This window comes from Mercenaria mercenaria, chromosome 13 (genome assembly GCF_021730395.1).
Source record: "Mercenaria mercenaria strain notata chromosome 13, MADL_Memer_1, whole genome shotgun sequence".
NCBI classification, from domain to species: Eukaryota; Metazoa; Mollusca; class Bivalvia; order Venerida; family Veneridae; genus Mercenaria; species Mercenaria mercenaria.
In genome coordinates, this window is record NC_069373.1 from 15806311 (window position 1) to 15828909 (window position 22599).

General features: G+C 35.4%; 2 protein-coding genes across 5 annotated transcripts in view; one reads left to right on the top strand and one right to left on the bottom strand.

Moving 5' to 3' along the window:
• Positions 1-6446, bottom strand: part of LOC123530500 (protein mono-ADP-ribosyltransferase PARP14-like) — a 52629-nt gene extending 46183 nt beyond the window's left edge. For both annotated transcript variants that reach the window (XM_053521258.1, XM_053521257.1), the window contains exon 1: positions 6246-6446. The gene's annotated coding sequence lies outside the window, so the exon portion shown is untranslated. The remainder of the gene's footprint in view (positions 1-6245) is intronic.
• Positions 6447-10486: 4040 nt separating this feature from the next.
• On the top strand, positions 10487-22290 carry LOC123529653 (uncharacterized). 3 transcript variants are annotated; one of them, XR_006682184.2, is made up of 3 exons: positions 10487-10636; positions 18600-18789; positions 19258-22290. XR_006682184.2 is itself a non-coding variant. In XM_045310073.2 (3 exons), exons 1-3 carry the CDS (start codon positions 12153-12155, stop codon positions 19736-19738), a joined length of 690 nt encoding a protein of 229 aa, XP_045166008.2. In that variant the 5' UTR covers positions 12033-12152; the 3' UTR covers positions 19739-22290. The 3 variants fall into 3 exon arrangements, 2 of the variants coding, with proteins under 2 accessions (XP_045166008.2, XP_045166009.2); XM_045310073.2 differs by lacking the exon at positions 10487-10636 and adding an exon at positions 12033-12171; XM_045310074.2 differs by lacking the exon at positions 10487-10636 and adding an exon at positions 14202-14696.
• The last annotated feature ends 309 nt before the right edge of the window (positions 22291-22599 follow it).

The following is a 22599-nucleotide window of genomic DNA, read 5'->3' on the forward strand; positions in this document are numbered from 1 at the left end:
ATGCTGCACAACAAAACTAAAGTGAATGACCTCTTGTAATACCAAGAAATGGTAAGTAACAGTATCTAAAAGGTGTCTTCAGTGAAATTTCTGAGATTAGGAACAGCTTTACTATACATGTTGATAAATATAAATATTGTTATTTCTAGTTAGCTGGCTGAGCATTACCGAGTCATCTCCGTCGCCAGAAGGTTAAGGTTGATTGTATCAAATCACTTGACCATAACCTCTGTGGGTTCGAACCCTGCTTGGGTCGTCATGTCAGCCATCCAACTGACTTGCGTGCGATCAACGGTTCTACCAGGTGGCCACCAATATTTGAAATGATGCCCAGACTCTTCCTCGACAATTACAGCTCAGTAGACATTGAGCTGTATTAATGTGATGTGAAACTTTCAACAAACATGTGCCACATAAGATTGCCACAAAGAACTGGGCCATGAAGGTCTATTTTGTTAAGTATTGTGTCACGCCAAAACAATTTAGGAATATGGCAATTTTCTAGCTTTGAATGGTAAAGGAAGGCTAAGGTTAAGTGTCCCTCTGGGCATCATTTTAGGCATGGCCAGGTGCTTGGGTAGGTCCAACAACCGTCGGTAAGCCAGTTGCATTGGTATTTCACATGAAAAAATTCTACTTCATCTGTACGGTTTCAATGCACAGAGGTGACGTAAAAGTTATTCGAAACTCAACGTCCTTTAACCACTCTGTCATGCGTTGCTCTGAGACTGTCGCCATTGAGTGAAAGTATAACACAACAAAATGCACAATAATTTGATAGTGAAAACACCATGTATCTTAACATTACTTTACTGTATTTCTTATTTATTTTATTTAAGTTAAGCTTTCAGACTGAAGCAGTGTTTGCAACACAACTGCAGTTGATTTATTTAGTTAAACAATGCAGATATAAGGTATACTGTGAATTTTCATTCTATAACACATGGATACATCTCTCGCATTTTGTAATTAACTACATTTTTATCAAACCTAAAAGATAAATACTGATAATATTAACACACAAGGTTTATGTTGACTTATTTTATATAATAAATGCAATCAGTTCACTGATAACTGGATAATTGTCTTATTATTTATAATGCCAAGCAGCAAAAGCATATTTTAGTTTTTACACCCCCCCCCCCACGCCTCCACCCCCACCTTATTACTTTATTGATATGCTTTATATGGTACATTTTTCTTAATAAGACATTCAGTATGGTTGATTTACACATATTGTGTTTAAAAGAATGTATTTGGTTCATCTCATGTCAGTGTTTTGAAAAAGTAGCAAATTTGATTTGATTTGTAAAATAACAAGAGATTTATCACCCTTTAAGCAGAAATCACTCCATCTTACATGTATATTGAAGATAGAAATAGATGTTCCAATTGAACTCGTTTGATAGACTCATGCATTTATGTTACATGCAAAATGCATACAGTACATTTTCAAGAAATCTAATTAATAAGAAAACAACATAATTTGAGGCGGCCATTTTTAGTTCAAATATAGCTATTTAAATTTTTCAGATGGCAAAGATCAAAATTGAATCGACACAATCGTATAGGTTTTCACTGGATTGAACGTTATTGTGTCTTCCACACCCCCACCCACCCCCACCCCCTCTGGGGGAGACATATTGTTTTTGCCCTTTCGTCCGTCCGTACTCACACTTCATTTCCGAGCAATAACTAGAGACATTTGACCTAGAACACTTCAAACTTCATAGATTGGTAGGGCTTATGGAGAAAACGTACCCTATTGTTTTTGGGGTCCACTCCGTAAAGGTCAAGTCTCAGGGGCCTGAACATGGAACATTTTCGATAATAACTTGAGAACGACTTGACCCAGAATGTTTGAAATTATAGAATTTTGATTGAATGGAAAGGAAGATGACCCCTATAGATTTTGGGGTACTCCGTCGAGGTCAAGGTCATGGGCCTGACATGGAAAATGCATTTCGATCCAACTGAGAACGACTTGAGCCGAATGTTGAACTTCACAGGATGATTGGTCTGGAAAGTAGAGTCCTATTGATTTTGGGTTACTCCGTCGAAGTTCAAGCTCACAGGGGCTGAACTGGAAAACATTCGATATAACTCGAGAACGACTGACCAAAATGTTGAAACTTCATGATTGGTCATGCAGAGTAGATGACCCCTGTTGATTTTGGGTACTGCCGTCGAGTCAAGCTCACAGGGGCAGAACTGGAAAAATCATTCGATCAATTACTCGTGAAAACTTGACCAGAATGTTGAACTCATGATTTGTTCATGCGAGTAGTGACCCTGTTGATTTTGTGAGTCAAGCTTGTTGAAGGTCAAGGTCACAGGGGCACTGAACATTGATTAACCATTTCCGGTCAGTAACTTGAGAACCACTTGACCCAGAATGTTGAAACTTCATTGGATGATTGGTCATGCAGAGTAGATGACCCTATCGATTTTGGGGTCACTTGTTAAAGGTCAAGGCACAGGGCTGAATATCGAAACCGTTTCTAATCAATAACTTGAGAACCTCTGACCCAGAATGTTGAACTTACAGTGATTGTTCCTGCAGAGTAATGACCCTATTTGTTTTGGGTCACTCATTAAAGGTCAAGGTCAAGGGGCCGAACATTGATAACCTTTTCGATCAAAAGTGACGCCTTGACCAGAATGTTGAAACTTCATAGATGATTGAACATGTAGAGTGATGGCCCCTATCAATTTTGGGTCATCTGTGAAGGTCAAGGTCACAGGACCTGAACATTGGAAAACATTTCGATCACATAACTTGAGAACCACTTGACCTAGAATGTTGAAACTTCATGGTATTGATTGAACATGCTGAGTAGATGACACCTATTGATTTGTTTGGGTCAGTTATAAAAGGTCAAGGTCACAGAGGTTGGTCATGTAAAATCATTTCCGGAAATAACTTGAGAACCACTTGACTAGAATATTGAAACTATAATAGGATGATTGGACATGTAGAAGTGATGACCCCTATTATTTTGGGTCACTTTATCAAAGGTCAAGGTCACAGGAGCCTGAACAGTGACTTGAGACGCTAGGCCAAGAGTGTTTGAAAAACTTAGCGGGATGATGGACATGCAAGTGATGATCCTATTGCAGCCAACCATCAGGTCTCTTTGACTTTCGCTCCTGACCCTATTGACTTCTTGCCTATAGGACTTTGCATTGGGGGAGACATGCTGCTTTTTTACAAAGCAATTTCTAGTTTTGTTATTGTATTTTCATAGGACAGCAAATTACAGTTGAACGTGGGCGGGTCGCTTTGGCTGTTATACTTAGATGTTGAAAAGATCGATACTTTGACATTTATTTTGATTTTCTGATACTCACAGAAAGCAAACCACTTATTTTTTAAGCAAGCTACTGTAAAAATGTAAATGTAATAAAATAATGCTATTTTTGTGCGATTTTATGAGTATATACCACACTGGGACTTCTTGCAAACGATTTTAGCGCGATTCATGGATTTGCAAGAAGTCCATATGTGGTTTATACCCGTAAAAACACTCAAAAAAGCATTCAATTCTTAACACATACCTATATTACATAGTCTTCCAATTCTCATTAAGGCACTCTACAAGTTCTGATCAAATATTTTGTACATTGTAGATTTGGATTAAACTCTCATTTTATGTACAAAGAAAATTCGGCAAATAAATAAGACAGGGTCAAGACTGATTTGAATAAAAACGGTCTTCATACAAGTTTTCATAGCGAGACTCTGGGGGAAAATCATAATTCTGGCTACATTTTTCTCGAATAAATGGTATTTTTCTATAATTCTATATTAATGTAGATTTAAATGACACAATTCGCAATTAAAAATCAACATAAGATAGGTCCGCGTGATTTTTTTTCTCCATCTTTGTACATGATCCGCAATTTTCAAGCAGATTGAAGGCATTATTTAGAATAATTTCATGTATATACATTTTTGTTACCATTTTTATCTTTGGGAAGAAAAAAATGTTGCCGTATTTATAAATGTACTCGTGGGTTATGACATTTTGAAGTACGATGATTTTCCTTTCCGTATGCCGGGTTTATGTTTTATTCTAAGTTATCTGGATAAATGAAAATTAAAAATCAACATATAAGTTACGTTAATATTTCCGGCTTATCAAACGTGCCGAACTATCTTAACAGAAAGCCGACTGAAACATATTTCAAGTTTGAAAGAGACTTTGACAGTTACAACATTTGTAAATTTTAATCCAGGTGAATGTTTCAATCACTGTTGCGAACTAAATTGTAATACATATAGTTAATTCAATTCAATTGTTTTCCCAAGTCCTAATTGTTTGCGATAATTATTCTTATTTCATTAAAGTACGTATCTCTACCTCAAGCGGGTCTTAGAACATAAAACGCATTTTCCACATTGGTGGAAAAAAAATAAATGTTGACGATCTCATGTTTTCTCAACTTTGATATATTGTGGAGATAATGATCAAATTCTATTTCTGACAGGGTTTCAACGCACATGTGCTGACAAGGTCCAAAGCATGTGTGTTGACAGAGTTCAAACACATGTTTTACGAGAGTGCTGATATGGTTCCAACACACTGCTACTCTCAGGATTTCAACACAAATGTAGGCCTACTGATGCAGGATTCCAACATATAGGTGCCGGCGGGATTCCAATAAGCATGTATTGACTGGAATCTAAGATACAAGTGTTGACATGGGTCTAACAAATATGTGCTGAAGGATTCCAACTATAGTGCAAAGGGTTCCAACTATGGTCAGACAGGGTTCCAATATAATGTATTGACATGGTCCAACAAATAGTGCTGACAGGATTCCAACATATAGGTGCAGACAGGGTTCCAACATATAGGTGCAGACAGGGTTCCAATATACATGTATTGACATGAGTCCAACAAAAATGTGCTGACAGGATTCCAACATATAGGTGCAGACAGGGTTCCAATATATAGGTGCAGACAGGGTTCCAACATATAGATGCCGACAGGGTTCCAATATACATGTATTGACATGAGTCCAACAAAATGTGCAGACAGGATTCCAACATATAGGTGCAGACAGGGTCCATATAAGGTGCAGACAGGTTCAACATATAGGTGCAGACGGTTCCAATATATAGGTGCAGACAGGGTTCCAACATACAGGTGCAGACAGGGTTCCAATATATAGGTGCAGACAGGATTCCAACATATAGGTGCAGACAGGGTTCCAATATATAGGTGCAGACAGGATCCCAACATATAGGTGCAGACAGGGTTCCAACATATAGGTGCAGACAGGGTTCCAACATATAGGTGCAGACAGGGTTCCAATATATAGGTGCAGACAGGGTTCCAACATATAGGTGCAGACAGGGTTCCAATATATAGGTGCTGACAGGATTCCAACATATAGGTGCAGACAGGGTTCCAACATATAGGTGCCGACAGGGTTCCAATATACATGTATTGACATGAGTCCAACAAAAATGTGCAGACAGGATTCCAACATATAGGTGCAGACAGGGTTCCAATATATAGGTGCAGACAGGGTTCCAACATATAGGTGCAGACAGGGTTTCAATAAACAGATACTGAAAGGGTTCCAACAAAAATGTGCTCCCGAGTTCACCTTCCTATCTGGAGTTTCGCTCATTTTTAAATCCGGTTTCACAATTACATGTTACGTGTTTATAAGGAAAATTTATACTCTAATAATATACCTAGTTAAAAGAATATTTATTATAAGGTTTTTTTAAACAATGTAAGTCTAAGTTCGAGATAGATGAAATTTAAATGTAACGTGTTTATAAGGAAATATCATACTAATATTGTGCAATTTATTTGACCTGTCAAAAAATGGACCCGGCTTTCATTATATTCTGTTCGAGCCTATATAAGATTAACATGAAAGCCGGGAACGTGTTTTGACAGGTCAATTAAATAGTACAATAATATATGTGATTAAGATTACTTATGATACTGGTATACGGTTTCAAAACAAAATCAGTTTGAGTATGGGGTAAACCGTATTCTTATTGTTTTTATTTTATCAGCACGGCCGTATTATGATTATAAGCAAAAGTAGGCCTAGAACTTTAATTGCCTATTGTAAAAATATATATATATATATTAAATATCTGAATGAGCTACATGGTTGCAAAACATTAGAGCGATCGACACTCGACACTATCCAGTCTTATCTTAAAGATTTTTTGTGACCGATATAAATAAAAAAAAATTAGGGTTAAAATTTACCTTAAGTAATCTCCAGCATTTTGTTTCGTTTGTGAAAACACAAACTTCCTGTGTCAGTGTTGTACTTTATTGTCAGGTAAATTCGTATAAACAGTTACAAATCACTTAAACGTATTCGTTTCTTCCTGTTTATTTAAACTGAATTTCGGAAAACAAAAATATTAATCATCCTACTTTCGTTTTCCCCCACCGTACTAAATGCAATCGATCCTCAGCCTTTAAGCAATACATTTTACATTCGGTAAACTACGGTCTGATTATTTAAAGCACCTAGAAGTTCGCAACTGAGATTTGTTAATGTGTGTGTGTGTGTTTGTTCAGGAAAAAAATATTTCTGCTTCAACGACATTCTGTCCTTGGTATATAGATCTATACATTTTAGACCGATAGATAAAACATGATTGGTTTGCAGCCATATTCCTTTTCAAACAAAATTGGTAAGGGTGAGGGGATCTAGTCAAAATAATCCGACGGTCAATTTGTTTTATATTTCTGACGGTAAATGGAGATAACGCCCATAAGAAAAATAACTCAGTGTTTCCTAGGATCGCGTCATGGGGAGAATTTTCAGCAAATAATTTCGGCGTTTGTACGTTTACTTTCGTTAATTTAAAGGATTATACACCTTAATGTAGGTGTATATTGTCAAATGTTTATATATAGGCTCTCCCTTGACACAAAGTGCAATATTGAATTCAATCAAATTTCTCTTTTTTTTAACAATGTACACTATTTCTCTGTTTAGAAATGGGTCGAAGATTCTCTTTCATTCGTTGCTCCGCCGGCATCTAAGTTATCCATTCTAGGACTATGTTGTATATTTATTTAAGTTCATATAATATATTGGGACGAAGAAACTCTTAAGAAAAATGGTGTATACCTTATACGCAATATGACAGATTTGAAATATAAGTACATGTGTATTGCAAATAGCTTCTCTCATTCGGAATACCTCTTAGGTATGCAATTTGCTTTATAGGTTACACTCTACCAATTCAAGTCCTTATTTATTTCATATTAATAACAAAACATTCAGACCTCATTTTCAGCACTTTAGAGCATTTCAATGATATGAAAACCATATATGGTCATTTAGTATAACATGTCTTCTTATCAAAAATAGAAAAATATTGACATGTTATGTTGAATATAAGAAAAATAATCTGTTCTGAGAAACATCACCCTCTAAAAATGCCCCCATGAAAACAGCCGTTTAGCAGTTACGCGTAGGTAGACATTTTTCGCAAAGAATAAAACTTATTCCAAGAAATTTACAATGAAAATGGTCTAGATCTATTCTCAGTACTATAAGCAATAAACATAAGCCAAAAATTTAACTGTCACCTCCTCATGTCACTCATTATACCAGATTTCATCCATAGCATGGAACTACATTTTGGACTACTTCACATGTAACACTGAGTAGTCATTTCCGGTTTGGTGTAATCCGTCCTAGAGCAAGTTTCGTATTGTTTTCTGAATGAAATAAGAAAATTTATACTATAGGTATTCATATTCAGTTGGTAAAAAAAATATTTATCACGTTTATATAAACAAATATGTGCATGAAGGAGTAATTGTTGTTTAAAAAAAAAGAATGCTTGAATCGAATTTCCTGGCTCCTTATAGTGACGGTCGGGTCTAAAACAAACCTAAAATAAAACCGGAACGGTCATCCATCAGTGTATAGAATCGGAATTTTACGCCTAGTCAAGTGATATAGAAATATTGATCCGCTTTAGAGAAGTTTTTTTTTGCAGAAAATATGAGATGGGTAATTTAGGCCATATTTGTGTCAAACATAGTGTCTTAAATCGATATTAAATTATTAATCATTTCACATTACGTACATCGCTGCAAGATTTTATTATGTCATTTCATGTTAAGTGGGTGTTTGGTGGGCAGGATGGATTTTTAAAAAACAAAACGGCGTTGAAATGCACTACTGACTAGTTTGTTAACAGACTGATTGCATATATAATAATTCTGGACATAACCGCCGCTCACAGAAAGCTGTGCTATTGCTAGACAGTCATGTATATTGCTATTTAAAGATGCCCCTTGGCATACATTGTTTTGGCGGGAGTGCAGAATAGCAACATCTGCCTGTCCCAAAACTGTACAGCAGGATTTGCGCTGGCTTTTAAGAGAATATTGTTCACATATGATCTTACTCGTTTTACTGCATAGTTTGGAATTATGTAAATATGTACGAGGCATTGTTCTGTTGATACTCCGGAAGGGGCTACACGTACCAGATGGCAAAGTTTTTTTTTCTGCGGAAAGGACTAAACCAGGTTGACACGTTTGCATAGGAAGGTGCTCAACCAGGGCCTAGTTGTTCCAAACTTTAACTGACTGTGGTGGAGGGATTATAGGAATGGTCTGCGTCCGTCCTTCCGCCCGTAACAAAATCGTGTCCGGTCCATATCTCCTAAACCCCTTGAAGGATTTTCATGAACCTTGGGTCAAATGATCACCTCATCAAGACGATGTGCAGAACCCATGAGTCAGCCTTGTAAGTTCAAGGTCAAGGTCACAACTCAATGTCAAAGGTTTGAGCCTGCCATTTTGTGTCCGCTCTATATCTCCTAAACCCTTTGAAGGAATTTTATAAAACTTGGTTCAAATGATCACCTCATCAAAACGATGTGCAGAACCCATGAGTCAGCCATGCCGGCTCAAGGTCAAGGTCACAACTTAGGGTCAAATGTTTGAGCCTTCCATTTTGTGTCCGCTCTATATCTCATAAACCCCTTGAAGGAATTTTATAAAACTTGGGTCAAATGATAACCTCATCAGAACAATGTGCAGAACTTATGAGTCAACCATGCCAGCTCAAGGTCAAGGTCACAACTAAGGTTTGAAGGTTTGAGCCTTCCATTTGGTGTCCACTCTGTATCTCCTTAACCCCTTGAAGGATTTTCATCAAACTTGGGTCAAATGATCACCTCATCAAGAACTCATGAATCAGCCATGTCAACTCAAGGTCAAGGTCACAGCTGAAGGTCAAAGGTTTCAGCTCTGTATCTCTTAAACCCCTTGAAAGATTTTCATGAAACTTTGGTCAAATGATCACCTCATCAAGACGTTGTGCAGAATTCATGAGTCAGCCTTGTCAGTTCAAGATCAAGTTCACAGCTAAAATCAAAGGTTTACCCTTTCACTATCCATAGCAGTGGCGGGGAATTTAGCTGTCTTTCAGACTGCCTTGTTGCTGAAGAGAGTCACGTAGTTTCTGTTGAAAGAACTATACCAGATTACCACGTTGTTGCTGCTGAAAAGATTATACCAGATAGCCATGTTGTTGCTGCTGAAGAGATTATACCAGGCAGTCATGTTGTTGCTGCTGAAGAGATTACTAGTATACCAGGTAGTCATGTTGTTGCTGCTGAAGAGGTTATACCAGGTAGTCACGTTGTTGCTGCTGAAGAGATTATACCAGGAATTTACGTAGTTTCTGTCGAAAGGACTATACCAGATTGTGACGTTTTGCTTCTGAAAAGATTATACCAGATAGCCAAGTTGTTGCTGCTGAATGGGCTTTGCCGGGTAGCCATGTTATTCCTGTTGAAGAGACAGGTAGTCATGTTGTTGTTGCTGAAGAGACTATAGCAGATAGTCAAGTTGTTGCTGCGGAAGGGGCCACACCGGGTTGCTACGTTGTTGCTTATTCTAAGAGTATATTTAACTACTCGTCACCATTAACTCAATCCATGTATAGAATAGAAAAAAAGAAAAACCACGTGACTGATCAGGTATTTTTGTTCAATGTATAAATGTCTCCATTATTTGTTTAATTTCTTTCAATTCCGGTTCTTTCTTGCATTAATATGCCTTATATGGTGTTGTTTCATTTTGCTTTTTATTATTTGTTCCCTTCTCTTCTGTTTGTTCTGTTCATTTTTCTTCTTTTTTTTTTTGCAACTGGTATATTAGCATGACGATAAAGTGTTTCGGTCGACTGAAATAATTAACAGTGAATTCATTTTGAAAAATAACATGTACCATGCATGTAAAACAGTAAGGATCTGTCATCGGGACGTCTTCTGTCAGTACTATCATCATTTCACACAAATGGAGAATGACATAGATGTTATGTATATAAACATTTAAACATTGATGCAAAAAAGACAAAAATCTGACTGGACGAATTTATAAATTTATATCGTTCAAGGATACTTATAATTAACCATCGTTGATGTGCCAAAAATATAGATTTGTGATGATTGGATACGTTTATAATGACATGTCGACACAAATCATTATCGTAGTTTAACTGTGTACTGGGCTAACTTCCACAGATCTTTTCAATAAAATGAATTTGATTAAATAAATTCTTCAGATATTTTAATTTGTTCAAGTGTAAAATTGGAATGTTACCTGATATCGTAAGTGTTTTAATTATTTTACACTTGTTTTAGAGCATCCATACTTTTTTATTTCATGTCTATATTGTACATGTATATCGTAATTTGTATATTCCATGGCATTTCCCTTATTCAGTTGCAGTATTATCTATCTACAAATATTGTTTTGTTTTATCTATTTACGCTGATCAATTCATAGTTTGTCAGATTTTTTGATATAGAATAACTCGGTGTCGTTGACAGATTGAGAGTTTAATGCAGTTCAGTGATTGAACCAAAGAAGTATAAATTATTTTTATAGCTCTTTGATTGAACGGTAATCACGTAGTTTTTATTGTTGCGAGATGCTCTATATTCAATCCGTCCCCTCATTCAAAGGCCCTTTCGAATACCACCTCAGCACCGCACAAACCCGCCCAGCCGCCCACAGTACCAGCCAGAAAACTTGTCTTTTTGTTGGAGCTGGGGTGGGGGAAAGGGATATCGTTGTGTCGGCCATCATCCACACGTTGTGGAGTCGAAACAAATTTCAGCATAATTCAATTTAAAGGCCATATTCATGCAACAGATAAGATAACAACAATAACATATTGCAAGCCGGCGTCGATGTCACTTCAAGATTTCGTTTCTTTAGTTATCGCACATATATATATGATACTAAATTAGTATGTTTTTTTTTCTTTCTTTCTTTTTTATTTTGACATTATCATAAAAAGTTGAAATATACGTGAAATATATATTAGAAATTGATTAAATGTCCTTTTTTGGAGATTTTCGTAGAAGTTTCATACAGCAGTATTTCAAAACAGTTTACAGTTTTCGACTTTATTACTATTTTTCTCTTGTTTGCTGATCCAATGCCTGTCAAAAACTAAAAAAAAGATATACTCGATTTTCGATGAAGTACAAGCAAAATGATGTCATGAATTTATACGACTTTGTCATATGCCTATCTCTCTAACTGGAAAAGATATCAATTACTTCTGCAGAACATGCGGCATAATAACTAATTTCTAAACGACTGAACAAGATTTTTTTCGTAAAAATGAATATATACTGTGTTTTCAACGCCGGTCGACCCTTCTCTTATTTCAGACAAGCTCAGAACTGGCTGTAACGAACAGATTAAAATTTTACAGAAATAAAAATAATAATAATTGTCACACTTTTACCCTTTTAAGTTCCTACTCAATTTAAAGGTGAGAAAATTGATACTAAGATCACAGGAAAACAGTACACCGATTACATGTTTAATAATTGGCTTTGTTAGATAGAACATCGCAATAAATATAAACAATAACCCGCGGCCATCCCTTCTAATTTGACCACGCGCTTGCTTAAACTTTTATGTACATCAAACGCTTGCAGCTTTACTCATTTCAATTTCAACAAGCGTTCGAACGACTTGTAATATCGTCTGTTACAATTTTTGTTACGTTTCCGCATCATTCTAACGCGGAAATGAAAAGAATATTTAAAAAATAACGGGGTTTATATTGCATTAAACAGAACCCAGTTTGGAGATATTTTTAAAATTATGGATACATCCGTAACAGGTACTGTGACAGTTTTTGGTACTGCTTTTATATAGACATTGGAATGTATAAAAAAATTCTGAGGCAGCGTTTTTTTTTTGTGTTGTTTTTTTTTTCGTTTAATTCATTATATTGACAATGATACTATATTAATGCTTGTTTGGAGTGAAATACTATTAGGTAATGTCAAAATCATAAGTTTATTTTTAGTGGTACTGAACAACAACATTAGTAAAATCGTGTTAAACATTGAAAATGCATCAGATAAAAAGAGTCTAGTGAAGATATTTCAATGTTAAAATGAAAGAAAAAACATCTTCTGTATATTATTATTAGTAGTAGTAGTAGTATTGCAAACTATTACGTTATATACGAAGATTTCGCCATTATGTTTCCATTTAAGTCGTTAGACAATGGAAAAAAACTAAAGCATATAAACGGACAGCAAAATAAACAAATAAATTTATTGAGAAACTGGCTCCAATAAATGTACTAAATGACCCTCCAAAGGCGCAAATCTTACTTATCTCTGTTATCTTACTATGTCTATTTAACTTTCGGATTGTACAAATTTCGTTGTATCAGTTCCTACAATACTATCACATCTCTATATTGTTTCAATTTGCAATGTCAATAATCCGATCTATCTGTAGACACATGTGATGTTCTGTTGACACTCTTGGTACAGGAACTGTAAGCATCTGTAGTGAAGATTGTAAGGGTTGGGTTCGAGGGTTTAGCCCTGCACGTGATGTTGTTCTGGACGGTCTAGGTACAGGAACTGTAAGCATCTGTAGTGTAGATTGTAAGGGTTGGGTTCGAGGGTTTAGCCCTGCACGTGATGTTGTTCTGTGGACGGTCTATGTACAGGAACTGTAAGCATGTGGAGTATAGATTGTAAGGGTTGGGTTCGAGGGTTTAGCCCTGCACGTGATGTTGTTCTGGACGCTCTAGGTACAGGAACTGTAAGCAACTGTAGTGTAGATTGTAAGGGTTGGGTTCGAGGGTTTAGCCCTGCACGTGATGTTGTTCTGTGGACGCTCTAGGTGTAGAAACTGTTAGCACCCTAGTATGATTATAACTATATAAGCGTTGGGTTTGAGTGATTAACACTGCACGTGATGTTGTGGATGCTCTTAAGTGAAAGAAATGTAGGCATCTGCAGTGTATTTGTTAAAGTTGAGTTGGAGTTATCAACCCGTATGCATAACTTATGTCCCTGTTGTACAAACGACATATACAACAATTTGTTTTTTTAAATAGATATATTTCATCTTGTACCAAAGCATTTTAGTATTGAAGAAAACAGCCCATTCTTAAACTACTTTAATTCTAACCGAGTCAGGCCAAGACTGTGGAAGAAAAGCCGTCTGTTAAAGAAGTTCAACATCCTTAAGCTGCTTTTCCGTCCGGCTATCTATATATCTGCTGACCCTACCCGTGTATTCAAAAAAAATTTCGCGTTCGTTATTGGTGGTTTCGTGGATAGCAAGCCCTTTTTCGAGCTGTTCCAATTATGATATTTCATTTTCTTTGTTCTTCGATTTTATTTTCACGTCAAGTTTTTCGAATGTCAACATGAACCGATACTTTTGTAAATAATGTGTTTGTACATCAAACGATATCGTATACTTACAAGTGACTTAAAACGGGTACCAGGTTGTATATGTTGTATATATAAAGGATATAAAACTCACAATTACATACGGAAACTATTTTACACAAAGTTATTATGACCCTTTACTTTCAAGTAACATGTAAAAGTATGTCATGATTGTGATTGTTAAATGCTTGCAACATTTTATTTCTATCAAAAACATACCCTTAAATTTATTTCATGTGAAAACGTGCTTTTTAATTTATTTTTATTTTATTTTTTTTTTTTTTTTTTTTTTTTTTTTTTTTTTTTTGCAAATGACATTGTCCAATTTATAACACATATAAAAACTACCAAGTTTCTACCAGATAGAGCCGAATGCATTCGCTGACCATATGAATTAACTATTGGTTGCTTATCAGGTTGTGGGCTCGAACCCACACAGTGTCACGCACTTTCACCTTAGATAGCGGCATGTTGACAGTAAGCCTCAAGCTTTTAGTAACAATCAGTGGGAGTAAATAAAATAATAGATTAAATTTCTAGAATTTAGGAATAGTTAAACATGTGTCGGTAACTTCAAAAGCGCAATATGGTGCGCTATACTTATATTAAGCTTATCCCAGCATTTAACTAATCAATGAAAATCATTTACTCATTTGCGTATAAGACTCAAATTTATCAATACGTTATACATGAGATTACAGTTTCCAGGGTAACAGAAAATGAGGTATTATCACTAAAACTGGAGAAAATGAATCAATATACGACACATGGTATCTAACTTGGTAATATGAGAGTATGGTAATGATTGTGTATGAGCGATATATAATTCATTTTATGGAATCATTAAATTGAATGCTGTTCTTCTTACATTTATGTCGGTTTGCTTATTCTGTTTTGGGCTGTCTTTGTTAAAAGGAAATATTTTGTATGAAATTATAATCGAGTAAGTACACAACTAATTCTGTTAGACAGGTATAAAATTGATTCATAACGTTATATTGCAGGCAGGTTTTTTTTTTTTTTTTACTTTTTAGGGGGCGGCGGGGGCATCGGATGGGGTGGAGGGTGTGTTTGTGTGAGAGAGGGTTATTATAATAAGCAAAAGTAAAATCGCTCCAAAATTCATTTTTAGTTAAGCGGATACCCACAATATATGCGTTCAAAAAATTTAATATAAATTTGCCTACATGTGCAAATGTAGTGTAAATTGTAGTTGAAGATAGATTTATTTTGCTTAGCCTTAAAAATCATGACTGGGAGTGGCCTGTTTTGCATCTTCTAAAAAGCAGGACGTGGGTCTGGGGTGTAGCATGGTGTAAAGTATGTCAATGAGTTGTCGCATATGAACATGAAACATTATTTCAAAGGTATATTACGAAACTAGGTGCCTATACGTGTTTCAACACACATTAACAAGGTGGCGTATGATAAAAAAAAACGTTATACCAGGCTTAACGCACATGCAGGCATTAATAAAATGTTTCTAACGTCTGGTGAACTTGAGGCCGTAAGCATGCATGTCGTTATTTCATTAACAAGAGAATTAATGAATTGTTGGCAATTTGGTGTCCCTCGTGGCGACACTTGTTTTTTCTCCTTACGACGAATTACGTGCGCCCTTAGGGAACTCATTAATGTGTATCTAATAATTTTCTTCATTAATTTACATGTTTTCCGTTATGAAATCGGCGATAACATATTATTTTCTTACAGCACACTCAGTACATTCGTTATGTATCCTTAAGGCGAAGTATTTGCAAAACAATCACGGGTAATATTTCACTTTGGGTTAAATGTTTTGGTCAGTTTAATCTTGTTTTGATTAAGGAACAAAAATAACTTGTATTTAATGACATGGCACACATTTATTCAACACAGTTACATAAAGATCAACTGTATATTATGCGTTTTTTTTATTCCTGTTGCTGTTTATTCAAATATAAGAACTGCACAACAAATATTTTTTATTCCTAGGTGTTTATAGATCAGATGATTTTGCAACATAAAGCACCATAAGGGTGAATGATATTTCGGAAACCGAGGTTAAATTTCAATGGTGAATTCGAAGTACACGCACATTACGTGTATTTTAAATTCATAGATGCATTTGTGCACAAGCCACTACTATTACTGATTTATTCTTTACACTTAAAAAGATTATTATGAAAATCTGTTGACTGTTAATTACTGGATAAAATCATAATGAAAATAAGCACCTTTAGCTCTACTTTTTTTAATACTATGCGTACGTTTCCGTCAATTTTAAAATTACGATATTTTGACTTATTCGGCGGGCGAGTCAATTAAAAATGACTAAAGTTTTGACAGGTCATAAATTAACACCAAGTCAGAGGTCAATAATTTAACTTTTGACTTGAGGAATTTGGACGGGTATTAACGATGCTCATACTGGAATATATTTGCGTTTCGCCCTTGGCTTAGTGTCATGGAAGATGAAGAATCGCATGTCATTATCATATTTATGGGCAGTTAATTATGCAACATAACTGTACCCTTCTGACTACACAGTAGACAATATTTGTATTTTATCTACACCGGATTTTTTCATGTCTGTCCTTTTTACATAGTTACGGTTAAAGTTGGTAAAATAAAGATCTGACTTTGATCGTGCTTAGTTTCTGTTTAGTTACAGTTAGTAAGTAATATACTGACCAACAAAAGAAAAGAATAGTTATCGAAGTTGGTGTATCTTTAACAGAATTACTTCCCTTTAATATTTGGAAGTATTCCATTACAGTTTTTTTTTTCTCATCAATTTAAGAATGAAATTTCGTATTTAAGATTGTTGAATAAAGATTCAAAAGGATTTTTACCGGCATGCTAATTCATACCTAGCCATGTAGCATTAATATAACATAATGCATATTTAGAGTGATACTGTATCGCCATCATTGACATATATCAGATCCCGTGCTTTGTTAGAAAAAAGCATACCAACTATATATGTATTAAAGATCCCTTATTGTTGTTAATTGGCACTCATCGAGTTTCTGATATTGTCAATATGCGAGTTAGAAATTGTTAGACTGGAATTCCAGGCTAAGATAACTAGAACATTTGAGTATTCTGCATTGCATGCAACTGCGTTATTAACTGATTTTCTAGTAAGTACCCCAATATGTACAACAAAAAAAATGGACATCACCATTCGCCTACGCAACATTGTTGAACACAAAATCATAATTAAATTGGACTCTGTACCCTAGAATTAAGGTGAAATACCCTTATTTATTAAGACCTCAGTAATTGGTCCACAGGTATTGCATTAAAGTGGAACGACCTTAAACGACCACAAGTGCTTACGTATGTAATTGTTTCGATTACTTTTGCCTTATTTATTTCTCTGTATTGCATAAAATTGTTGTTAAATTAACATAAAATCTCCACATCAAAGTTCATGATCATTATCTGTTTGAGGGGCAACGATCTCTCGTGTATATAACAAGACTTTAATTTGTATTTATTTGAATAAGAGATGTAAATTTTACTCAAAATGTATAATCTGTCCGTTTTGTTAATTGATGTCAATGTGTACTGCATCAGATACCGAGACCAGAGCGGTACGGCATCGGGGAATTGACCGAAGAGATAGTGCTCTACGCCCTTCAGTTAATATTGCTTGATTTTATTGTTCACTTGATGTTGGTTTCAATTGTATTAGATGGAAACTGTAAGAGCAGTTAAATTCTCAATGTGTCATTAAAATATCGAAAAAAGGACATGTCAAAAATTAAGAGTCCCGGCAATATGCGCATGTCAACTTCATATCAAGTTTAATTTTGATTGCATAGAAACTGTAGTAATTGTTCAAATATACTTTATGCCTCTCGGGTCTGTGACAACGGGTGTAATCGAATTGTCCAGATAAAGATCACTCTACTTTTATACTAGTTTGTTTCGCGGTAATTACACTTGTATGTATGTTACGCATATTAATAAAGGTTATTTTTTAATGTCCCTATGATATCAGTGGCGCTACCTCCTGGAATAAAACGCCCATTAACCCTTAACCCTTATCATGCTGAACACGACTGATTCTGCCTTTACGACCAGTAGATCATGATCAGCCTGCACATCCGTGCAGTTCGATCATGATCTGCACTGTTCGCTATTCAGTCAGTATCTTTTAGGTAAGCACCCCTTTTCACAGTAGTATTGTTCAATTGAAGGATGGACAAGTTCATTATAGAAATACAGGAGAGTAAGGGTTAATTTAACGGACAAAAGCTCAGTGTGTATGTGTTTGGGCAACTCATTTTGTTGTTATGGGCAGCTCCCGTTCATTGACCATCATGTAGGGAAATGAGACATTTTCTCAGGCCAGTGAACTGATTAGATATTTATAAAGGGTTTGAAATAAATCATTAATGAGAATATCGGTGAAATTTGTTGACATAGGTACTTCGAAAGAATTTAAAGTGCCCGAATATATTGAAAGTTTTGTTTCTCTCGAAAAATCAGTGCTAAAATATATATATGAACGAGCATCAGCTATCAAGTTTCAAGTAAGTTTTAAATTAGTATACGCGAATCTTGGTGAAAAGAGAACATGTCATATGGAATTAAAGACAATTTCGATTTTGTTCCCCTTTCCGTGTTAAGGGAACCAGTGTAAATTACTGCCCTACTACTAATATTTTGTGACATTTAACTAGGTAAACTAAGTAAAAATATACGAAACTTTCAATTGAACATTAGTTTAGCAGAAGTTTTGTCCTGTCGAGGAATCTTTCATGGCCATTTCTGTTAGAAATTCTTTCAATATTGGGTTTTGTTGTTTCTTCATAAAACAGTTATGGAAAACTTCATATTTGTATCATTTCAGTGAGTGCCGTTTCTACAATTAAAGTCAGTGGAAACACGACAGAACTTATCATAATTGAGGAAGGCGGTGTTGAAACGTTGACGATCATCGTGTGGTGTGTGGGTGGGATACTCCTAATCACCCTCCTAGCACTGCTCGGTCGAATCATCCTGGCCAAGAAGAAACATCCATTTGAGCAATTCGATTATCTGTAAGTAAAATGAAGGAAAAAGCAACAAATATGAATTATTCCAACTTTTTGTTGGACTTTTTACTTAAATCGCCAGTCAATAGCTTATGATGTATGACCACATGTTTGCTAGGGCAAAGGCCAATACTTAAAAAGATCTTTTTCTGTTATTTTTTTCTGGCGTCACGTCATGAGACACATACTGGATGGTCTGTCGGTCAGTACGTCTATATATAACATATATTTTGATTTTAGCAAGGGACGGGGAACACGTAATCCGTGTATTTTCCTTCAGCAGGATTATCTAAAATTGCGTATTTAACAGATTTTAAACCAACAACTTCGGAAATTTGTTAAAAATGCAACATATTTATCAAATTATCCATCTTACTCAACATAACAACACACAACTTTATTCAATTATATTATTTGCCAATAGCTCTTTCCTTTTTATTGTATATTTCATTTTTTTCTGTTTTTAATTTTCAGAGAGCATGTTCCAGAAATTCACAGCAATAATTTGTTTCGAATTCGAGTCGATGAAAGACGGCCTGAATCAACATTATCACAGTCACGTGACACCGTGGACCTGGTTCCCGGATCCGATGCAGCAGTAACAGTTACCCCAGTATTAAACAGAACACCTCATGTGGAAGTTTGCACAGGAAATCCACAAGTCAGAAGTGAAAATCCTCATCATAATGAACAAAGACAAATTAATACACGCAATTTACACTTTGGAGATCATTTGAATAATTCACCACCAAGAACAGCTCAGATTTTACGTACAGACGATACCGGTTCCCGGGCAACAATCAATGGTTATATTATCAGGCCACCACCATATAGAGAAGTTATCAATTCTTCCAACGGAATACCTTCAGTAATTGTTGCTAGAGACCAAAGCATTGTTGTCGCAAGAGACCAAAGACAAATGATCACATCCAGACGACAAATGTTTTCGTTGTAAAAGCGTTTATTTTAAAAAAAAATCGAACTGTTTTCGAGCTTACATAATCAGACAGTAAGTTAACAAGATAAAACAAAACAAGTTACCGCCGGAAGATGTATCACACCTGTAACACATGGATGATTAACCGCTAAATATGGTGCTAAACTATTTTTGCATGTTATTGTGTATATTCTAGTCCCGTAATTCAGCCAGTTTCAGTGAGTTTGGTTTTGTTTGCCAGTTGTATAGAACATGTATTTATTTTGAAGCGTAAGACACGGTTGTGCGTATTTCTATTTACGCAAGATTTTAATCTAGTTCTCAGCACGCACAACTATTTTAAAGAAAAAACAATAATTCGTTTTACCATCTTCATTTTGTCACCTACATTTAAAGTAGTGATTATTTCCGAAAATAATATTTAGGATGCGCCGTATAGTCCGTGTCTTTGACCGAATGATCTACGCCGGATGCGCCGTAGTCCGTGTCTAGCGCCGCATGGACTAAGTGCATCATACATACCGTGCCTGTGGCCGTTTGAACTATGGTGCGCCGTACATACCATGTCTTGGACAAAATTGTTAGTCTTATAGTTGTTTACAATCGTAGATTTTTTCTGCTCGATAAAGCAGCAGATTATTTACATTAGTGAATAAATGATTATTGTTATACATGTATGAATAAATAATAAGGAAAATTTAGACCATTTTTTCCACAGATGTCACTACTTTTTTTCGTATAATCATGTATTTGAATATGTATTTTTACATGTTTATTTTGTACATTTTATTTTATGTCAGCTTTCCTCGTATTTAGTGACAGTATGTATTTTGTTTTAAAAGTCTTAAGTTACCGCCTAATGTTAGAATGATGAGAAAATGTAACAGCGTAATACTACATGTAAACATTTCTTAGATGCTCAATTGCTGTGTATCAAATATACACTTTTATTATGTGTACACCTACGAATTTTCTGTCTCAAAAACAGCATGTTTTTTCACTAACTAATACAAAACCCTGTATTCAACTCCCATTGTGTAATGAAAAATATTCAGTCAGAGATGTAATGTCGGGGTCTATTCAATCGGAAATGACGTAATGTTTGGGGTCTCGAGTCAATGCGCCGAAACATTCACTGTTTCAAAACGAATGTTTAGTTTTATTTATCTACAATTGTAGTAAATTTTGACTGCTGTTACACTAGAAATAGGTATATGTATATAATAAAAGATTCATTAAAGCAGTACCTTGAATTGCATTGCGATGATGCGCATTCGGCTCTTCTTGCTCATACTTGGCATAATCCACTCGAGCCGATTACAACAATGCAGATCAAGGTTCTGTTAGAATAACCGTGTAATATATACATATCCAGACAACAGTTTATACTTAAAAAATCTGCAACGAAAACAAAAACAACCACACACAAACAAATAGATCTAGAAAGGGACCAGTTTCGAATTGAAACCCCATTGCTCAGTCTATAAATGAGCCGTGCCATGAGAAAACCAACATAGTGGGTTTGCTACCAGCATGGATCCAGACCAGCCTGCGCATCCGCGCAGTCTGGTCAGGATCCATGCTGTTCGCTAACAGTTTCTCCAATTCCAATAGGCTTTAAAAGCGAACAGCATGTATCCTGACCAGACTGCACGGATGCACAGGCTGGTCTGGATCCATGCTAGTCGCAAACCCACTATGTTGGTTTTCTCATGGCACGGCTCAAATTATGCACACAACCGACAAGATGCAACTGTTACGAAACTGGTAACAACATAAAGTTACCCTTAGGACCAGGTCTCCAAAAGTACTACAGAATTAGTTTGAATACTAGAAATGTCATTGGTAGTTGCGATTTTAACATCAATATGTACAAAATATATTTTTATACGAGAATCACAGTGCTATTCTTGGTTATTAACGTTTAAAAATATATTACTTTCTTTAATATGTGATATAAGTTGTCATTAAAATACTACACCAAGTTGAACACAGAACTTTGTGAAGGTTAAGGATCTTATCACAAAAAAGTTATAATTATCTTCCATCAATTTGAAAGCGAATGCATACCCAAATCTATAATGGATTTTTGAAAATTAATTCAAAACTTCATGACATACCGTAACAGCCAAAAAGGGATTAAGTGCTTTTTACAACAATCATCCACTTTTTTGCGCCGAGATGATTATATTTAAAGTGTACGTTATTATTACTATTATTATTGTTATATTACAATATAGTTACCAATGTATTCTTTAGAATGATAAATTGCTGAAACCTACCGGAAATACTTGTGACATCTTTAGAAATGACCTGAATATGACTCATGGAACATATCTAACCAACGCTTATTCTAGTCACAAGTATTTTCATAAAAATTCGCCACCGTAAGACTGTACACCAAACCAACAGCTTTGTTGAAAAAATATCACGTGCATAAATTGGAAATGCTTGCACGTGACGTGACGGGGGCAAATATTTGAATTTATCATCATACTCGTGTATCGATATTTTTTTATATTCGTATTAACACATTAATTAATGCTAAGAATAAACAATATATTGACTTATGTATGTTAAGTTTGTCTATTATTGCACATGCATCCAGTTTAATAACTGTTTATTATAGACACGTTTTTAATTGACTAATGTCTATCTCCGCTGCTTGATTGAACTCGAACAGACAACTCTCATTGAACAGTGTTGGCTCAAATGGCTTTGGTCCAATCTGATGGGCGAGAACCATTTCTTGGATAGAGGCTTTCGAACGATATGACAGACAAACGAGGCAATTTCTTCCTTCAGTTCCCATTAAACTAGCGGTTTGATAAGATCAGGTCCATACTCAGGGATGAACACTTCTAAACCTTGGAACACTC